The sequence below is a fragment of the Nannospalax galili genome, unplaced genomic scaffold, assembly GCF_000622305.1.
Source record: "Nannospalax galili isolate Female #2095 unplaced genomic scaffold, S.galili_v1.0 scaffold69, whole genome shotgun sequence".
In the NCBI taxonomy this organism is placed as follows: Eukaryota; Metazoa; Chordata; class Mammalia; order Rodentia; family Spalacidae; genus Nannospalax; species Nannospalax galili.
This window is the reverse complement of record NW_008360297.1, coordinates 198,785-206,861: the sequence shown is the minus strand read 5'-3', so window position 1 is coordinate 206,861 and position 8,077 is coordinate 198,785. Positions and strand designations below refer to the sequence as shown.

Below are 8,077 nucleotides of genomic sequence, written 5' to 3'. Positions count from 1 at the left end.
TCTTATAGGGTTTATACTGAGTACAATATTGTATAACTGTATTAATTCAACTGTAAACCTAAAATTTTACAGCCAATTTTGAAAGACATGCACTTTAGCTCTTGAAATTGTTATTGAATGTGTCGATGCTGTTGTAATGAAATGCTTCTTATATTGTATAACTGTATTAATTCAACAGCAAACCTAAAAATTTTATAGCTAATTTTGAAAGAGATGTATGTTTTCTCTGGAAGCTGTTATTGAGCATATTAAAGCTGTAATGATACGCTTCTTCTGAAAAAAATAAATAATAAAATTAAAAAAAATGTAGAAAACCTGGGAGGGTGCTACCTGGGAAGTTCAAAATTCAAAAAATTAATAAAATAATAATTCTTCAAAGCATCAAAATTTGCTCCTTAATAATTAATAGATGTTAAAAACGTTACCATTGAAATCTGCCTCTTGACTTTATATACATGCTCAGATGTCAAGGTGCTCAGAAAAATAACCAGCTGTGACTATTAGTAATCAGATATATAGAGATTAGAAGCGCATGTGCAAACATGTTCAAAAAATTAATAAAATAATAATTCTTCAAAGCATCAAAATTTGCTCCTTAATAATTAATAGATGTTAAAAACGTTACCATTGAAATCTGCCTCTTGACTTTATATACATGCTCAGATGTCAAGGTGCTCAGAAAAATAACCAGCTGTGACTATTAGTAATCAGATATATAGAGATTAGAAGCGCATGTGCAAACATGTTAGTGTTAGTTGCATTAAAAATTAATTTTTTGTATGAAAGTATTTTTATAATGATATGGAGATTTTTTTAAAGGTTAAAGCCTCATTTAATTTTTGTCTTATAGGGTTTATACTGAGTACAATATTGTATTCACTATAAACCCCAAAATTTTCAGCCAATTTTGAAAAAGATGCATTTCAGCTCTGGAAATTGTTATTGAATATGTCAATGCTGTTGTAATGAAATGCTTCTTAATTATGTGGTTATTAAATAAATAAGAAAACCAGAAATGTCAAAAAAAAACCCCCAAACCAGAAATGTTAAAAAAAAAAATGTAGGAAACAGCATATTTTAAAATGAAATGGAGATCCTCTTTAAGGGGTAAAAACTCATTCAATATTATGTCTTACAGGGTTTATACTGAGTTCAGTATTGTATAACTATTAATTCAACTGTGAACCTCAAAATTTAATTCCAGTTTTGAAAGTGATGTATCCTTGCTCTGGAATTTGTTACTAAATATGTTAAATCTGTAATGAAATGCGTCTTCTAATCATGTAGTTATTACATTTTTTTTTAAAAAATTTACTTCATGTTAAATAGTACTTACATCACTCCCTGCTAGAGGCTACTTGACCTTACAGAGTCATGTTGTGAGCAAGGATGTATTAGCTGGGCAAGCTATCAATTAGAAAGTCTATTTACCATAAGCAATGGCAACTCAGATAACATAATACGTTGGCCATGTTCTCTATAGTTAGAGATCTATGAATTAAGAACATGAGGCAGTTTTGAAGTCTAACAGGATGAAGTAAAAAGTTCAGCTCCACCTACCTTAGGTCAAGTGAAAGCTCAGTTGCTAGCCAATCAGATGGTTCAGGGCCACACAGACTGGCAACAACCTGAGTCAGATCCCCAGAACCCACGTAAAGATAGGAGAGAACTGACTCCACCAGGTTGTCTTATGACCTCTACATACATGCTATGACATGAACACACCCACACACACACGTCATGCACATGCACAATAATAATAAAAATTTTGAATAGGGGCTAGAGAGATGGCTCAGCAGTTAATAGCACTGATTGCTTTCTCAGAGGACCCTGTTCAGTTAGCCACGTGGTGGCTAATGACCATCTGTAACGCCAGTTCCAGGGGATCTGACACCCGCTTCTGACCTCCATGGGCATTATACAACATGGCTGCACTTAACACACATGTAGGCAATATACTCAAACACATAATATAAAAAAATAAAATATTAAAAAAAAATTAAACTCAAGTTAGCAACTCAAATAGGAAATATCCTAATATACAACCCAAAGCTTCAGGAATTTTAGTACAAGCTGAGGAATGGTGGTAGAAATATATTAAAAGTCTTCGTTTTTCCATAAACCATGTGTTTCTCTAAGAAGAGAAAAGTTTATATAAAACATTGTAATTCATAACATAAAACTCAGGAATCTGAGCTGAGGTATGCTTTAGGCACTGTTAGTATTATTAACGTGATGGCATGCACAGTGCAAAATGTGTATTGTATATTCAGAACCACGCCTGCAGTGAAGTTGCATGATGCAGCGTGGGCAAGTGCTTCCAGAAACACTTTGAGTTCATTACTCATTGGATTTTAATTTAATTTCTGGTTATGGCACATTTTACTGCTACCAAAGTTATTGCAACCCTCAAATTTCAGTTGCTTGACCATGTGGTGTCACAACTCAGTTTAAGAAGCTATATTTGCACTGGGCATGGTGGTGCACACCTTTAATCCCAGCACTAGGAAGACAGAGGTAAACCATAGGAAAAAACAAACAAGAACATGTCAGAATTAAGTTCAGAACTTTCAGTTATTTAAACATATAGTTTTGCTATTTCTATGAAAAGAAAATATAATTTTTTTTGTTATACCAATAAAGGTCTTTTAAAATTTTTCTAAGACTTGTATATTTGGACAACTTCTAGACAGAGGCAGGTAGTTCTAGGCTAATCTGGTTTACATGGAGTGGTAGTCCAGTCAGGGCTACGCAGTAAGACTGTGCTCGATAGCTTTAGATGTCAACTTGACATACCTGGGTAGAGAGAATCTCATTGGACTGGCCTGTGGGGGCATTTTCTTGATTGGTGAGTGATGTGGGAGGGCCCAGCCCACTGTGGGTGGTGCCACCCTTGGGCAGGTTCTGTATTATATAAGAGTGCAGGCTGAGCTCAAGATTAAGAGAGCAAGCCAGTAAGCAGCATACCTTCATGGTTTGTGCTCCAGGTTCCTGCCCTGAGTTCCTGCCTTGGCTTCCTTTGATGACTGACATTGCTGTAAGCCAAATGAACCCTTTCCTCCCCAAATTGATTTTGGTCAATGTTTTTATCACAACAATTGAAAGCATAGTAGAATAGTGTATCTCAGAAATAAAAAGAAGCTGTGCTTTATAGGATGTGCCCTCCTAAGTCTAGTTTGCCTGTCAGTGTAGATTACTTGCCTCTTAGAATTTTATTCTACTTTGTTTAGAAGCTTCTGACCTCCAATCCTGATGGTAGTGTACGATATAATCTTCTCCAGCTTACTGCTTCCTATCTTTCTCTAAGATAAGCAGATATTTTTTTACTTTTGATGTTAATTCATCTAGGGGAAAGTAGTAGAAACAGTGAACACTGCATTTGCTTTGTGATCTCTGGGCTAGGTTTCTTATTCCCTCTTCAGGTAATAAATGGAAATTCAACCCTTCCCATACACTCACATAAATTCAGTTTGCATTTATTTTTCTGTTAAATTGTGTATCTGCCAAGTTGTCTTATCTAAAAGATAACTGTTATATCTTTGTATCCTTAGAAGATAGCATATTTATTGGATAAATGTGAATTTAACTTACGTTTTAGGATATTATATAGCTGTGTTTGCTTGCATAACATCTTGAAAACTTTGAAGTTTTCCCCATTTATTTGTTTATTTTGTGTGTGGTGGGGGGCCATGCATGTGCCACGGCATGCATGAATATGGATGGAGTTCTGTGGACAGCTTACAGGAATCAGTTCTCTTTTCACCATGTGGGTTCTGGGGATTGAACTCAGATTCTCAGGCTTACTAGTTGAGTCATCTCACTGGCTCTTGCCTAATGACCTGAGTAAAATTTTATTGTAATATGCACTATAAATATTTTTTACATTTTTCTATCTTTGCTAAAGAAAAATCAGATACACTCCATTTTTTTTTTTTCTTAAAGGTCAGACTTAATGATGCAGAAAAGAAGTACAAGGATATTCAAGATAAATTAGAAAAAATTAGTGAAGAGACAAATGCCCGAGCGCCAGAATGTATGGCAATGAAAACAGATGTCATTGCAAAGACAAGAGCCTATAACGAAGCTGAGGTAACAAATTTTCTACTGGAATATTAAGAACTCCATACCAAGCATAAAGATTATTAGCTTTTCCTTGTCTGCTAATTATTTTTAAAGTAGTTTTTCTATCTTGGTAAAATCCTGTGTTGCGTTTCTCATTTGAAAAATGTAGTTTCAAATGGTCATGGTTGTGCTTTATTATAGAATTATGAAATTTTAATATGTCAAATATATTAAAGTTATATAAAATTAATGCTATATTATTATGTAGATTTATATACTCAGCTTCTAATTTGGAAATTTGACAAATGAATTTGATGGGATAATTTGTTTCTGCATGTTACTAAAATATATCTAATTTTTTATTAGGTTTTATATAACCGTTCCCTAAATGAATATAAAGCATTAAAGAAAGATGATGAACAACTTTGTAAAAGAATTGAAGAACTAAAGAAAAGGTAGAATTGTAACATCACAATTCTCATGATCACTTTGTAATAAGTAATCAAGTTTGGTGGAGTATTATATCTTCTATATTGTTATTGGGATTTTATTACACTGATTTATATTTTAAATGTCAGATTTTTATGTAACATTTTCTACTGTGTGTTATTTACTCTTTCTTAGCACTGATCAGTCTTTGGAACCTGAGCGGTTGGAAAGGCAAAGAAAGATATCTTGGTTAAAGGAGAGGGTAAAGGCCTTACAGGATCAGGACAATTCGATCAATCAAGAGATTGAACAGTTTCACCAAGCCATAGAAAAAAGCAAACAAGAACATATCAGAATTAAGTAAGTTAAAACCTTTTAATTATTTAAGCATCATGTAGTTTTGATATTTCTAAGAGAAAATATTTTTGTTTTACCAATAAAGGTCTTTTAAAATTTTTGTAAAACTTGTACATTTGGACAACTTCCTAGGATTCTGAGTTCATTACTGTTATATGACTTTTTTCATGTCAAGTTTTGAGAACTGCTGACTGTTTTTGTCTAATAAAATTCAAAGTTGTATTTTTAGGGTAGTAAGGTCACTGGTTAATAGGGAAGCATTATGAACAAAGCCTGGACATGTCTGTGTAACTTACAAATATGCTTTATTTCTCTACTTTCATTTTTTAGGAGAGAAGATTTAGATGTGAAGCATACACTGAGCTATAATCAGAGACAGCTGAAAGACTTGAAAGATAGTAAAACTGATCAACTGAAAAGATTTGGTCCTCATGTTCCAGCTCTTCTGGAAGCAATAGACGATGCTTACAGACGGGGACATTTTACCCATAAGCCTATCGGCCCTTTAGGTATTTGCCATTGCTTATTGAGAATATCATAAGTTTTTAGTTTTAGGAAGGAGTCTGTTTAATCTTGCTGTATAGTTAATATGAATTATTTATAGACCTTATATGAATTATTCATATAAATTTATATGTAAATATAAACTTACAAAAATGTATATGTAAATACATGGGCCTGGAGAGTTGGTCAGTAGTTCAGAGCACTGGCTGCTCTTGTAGAGGACCCTGGTTCCATTCTTGGCACCCAAATGGTGACTAACAACCATCTGTGACTCTAGTTCCAGTTCCAGAGAATCCAACGCCATCTTCTGACCTCCAAGGGTATTGCATAACACAAGTGCACTTAACATACATGCAGATAATACACACATACACATAAAAACCATGAAGAAAAAAATTTTCTAAATTTATATGTAAATATAAATTTATATAAATTATGTATACCTTAATTATACTTTGTGGTTTGTTTTGTTGTTATTGTTGCTTTTGCAACATAGTCTCATATAGCTCAAGCTAGTCTTGAATTCCTGATCCTGATCCTCCTGTCTGTCCCTCCTCAGTGCTGGAATCACAGGAATGGGCCACCACACCTGGCTTTCTTTTTTGAGACTGGGTCTTCCTGTAGCCACAGCTGCCCTGGAACTCACTATGTAGACCAGGCCTCAATATCACAGGTATCCACCTGCCTCTGCCTACTCAGTGCTGGGTTTTAAAGGTGTATGCCACTGTGCCCAGATATGGCTCCTGTTTTTTAAAATGAGAAAAATCACTTTAAACTTTCTACCTTTCCTTTTGTACCTTTAAAATCTAAAACAGACAAAAGAAAGAGAACTTAGGGAAAGTAATTATAATTAATTAGATAGTCTATTGACATGATGTAGTAAGAAACAAAACAAAGGAACTCTCAGTTTTGTGTAACTTTTATAAAATTATTTACTTCTTAATCATTATTTCATTTAGACATCATGATCTCTAAATCCCCTTCTAATCGTACCATCTATGATAATTGAATTATTTACTGTATTTGTACTTTGGGTTTAGTCAGGTTATCCTAGGTAGTGATCTTTTTTGCTTGTTTTGGTTTTGGTTTTTGGTTCTTTTGAGACAGGGTACCCCTGTAGTCCCAGTTGACCTGGTACTCTCACTGTGTAGAGTAGGCTGGTCTCAATAGGGAGTGATCATTAATTCTGCACTTCATTAAATGACAATGGTGCTATGAATGTTAATATTTTCTGTTAGTAAGCTACTGTATTAACTGGCAATAATAGCTCATTATTTAGATGATAAGATCCTATAGCATCTATTTTGGTGGATGAGGCATTTTCCTATTCCTAATTTGAAAGTTGCATATTAATCAGCTTTATAGAAAGTACTAAAGAATCTGTAAATCTCTGACAGTTGGGAGACTAGGGTAGTGAAAACATAGAAAAAGCCACTGTTGGTGTTCAGTGGATTGGGACAGTTTTCTCAAGGATTTGGTGTTTTTTTTCCCCACCATATTCAGTGGGGAGGGATTTCCCATTCAGTTAAAAATAAGGATATAATGTTGCTTAGCATACTTTATAGGGAAATATTAATTCATTTGTGAACCATTACTAGAACTAACTTAGTAAGTATAAATCCTGCAATATTTTTCACATTTAGGTGCTTGCATTCATCTACGAGACCCTGAGCTTGCTTTGGCTGTTGAATCTTGCTTAAAAGGACTTCTGCAAGCCTACTGTTGCCATAATCATTCTGATGAGAGAGTGCTTCAGTCATTGATGAAAAAGTTTTATCCATCAGGGACTTCTCGGCCACAGATAATAGTTTCTGAATTTCGGAATGAGGTGTATGATGTAAGACTCAGGTAATCAAATACTGTTTCTGCTTTTGCTTAATCATGTGCAAGACTGGAAAGCTTTTTCACAGAATCCACAAAGATCTTTATTTTCTTTGACCCTAACAAATCTCAATAATTCAGAGAGGAAATGATAAATGAAGAGTCTTTTTAACTTATGAGTTTCCCTAAGCACAGAAAAACTTGTATTTGATGAAAAATGAATACTGTGAAAGATAACATGGTCTTGTGACATTTTGTTATTCCACAAGAAGTAACATTTATAAGCTTGATAGGAAGGAGTAGATTAGAAGATATTTAGGGCAGCAGTCAGTAAGATTTGTTAAGTGGATATAAAAGAAAGAAGAATCAAGAATGGCTTCTAGGTCATTGACTGCACTGAATAGGTAAGGATATGATACCAGCTGATTTGATAGAAGCCTAAGGGAAAAAACTCAAGTTGTCAAAAGTAGATAAAATCAGGTTTTGGTAGTGGTATATTTGAGTTTTTGTTCTAAGAAGTCAGTACTTAGGAATTATGGGAGTTTTCTCTTTGTACATGAGAATTTGATCCATGTTTATTTCCAACTCTGTTCCCATTTCTAAAGCATGATAGCGGGGAACTCTCAGTTGTGCTACCAGACATACAGTGCCACTCATGGTGAAAATTATCTAACAGGTTCCTATGTCTGGACTATGTAAACCTGCATGCCTGGTGGTATACCTTATGGGACTTCTGTGGGGAACTTGGAAATTATTCTTATGAAGTTGCTATGAGGGAGAATGCCTCCCTGAACCTGTTCTTTAAAACAAGCATACATTTCCCTGATTATTAGTGATGTTGAACATCCTTTAAGATGTTTCATAGCCATCTTTACTTCTTCTTTTGAAAACGTTCTGTTCAGCT

The 8,077-nt window shown here is 34.3% G+C and overlaps 1 protein-coding gene across 1 annotated transcript in view; it reads left to right on the top strand.

Annotated features, from left to right (window-relative positions):
- The window catches only part of Smc6 (structural maintenance of chromosomes 6), an 84,312-nt gene that overhangs the window by 37,089 nt on the left and 39,146 nt on the right, over window positions 1-8,077 (top strand). The window contains exons 11-15 of the mRNA XM_008824185.3: window positions 3,943-4,089; window positions 4,429-4,517; window positions 4,687-4,851; window positions 5,179-5,357; window positions 6,996-7,200. Of these exons, the coding sequence (XP_008822407.1) occupies window positions 3,943-4,089; window positions 4,429-4,517; window positions 4,687-4,851; window positions 5,179-5,357; window positions 6,996-7,200 (785 nt within the window). The remainder of the gene's footprint in view (window positions 1-3,942; window positions 4,090-4,428; window positions 4,518-4,686; window positions 4,852-5,178; window positions 5,358-6,995; window positions 7,201-8,077) is intronic.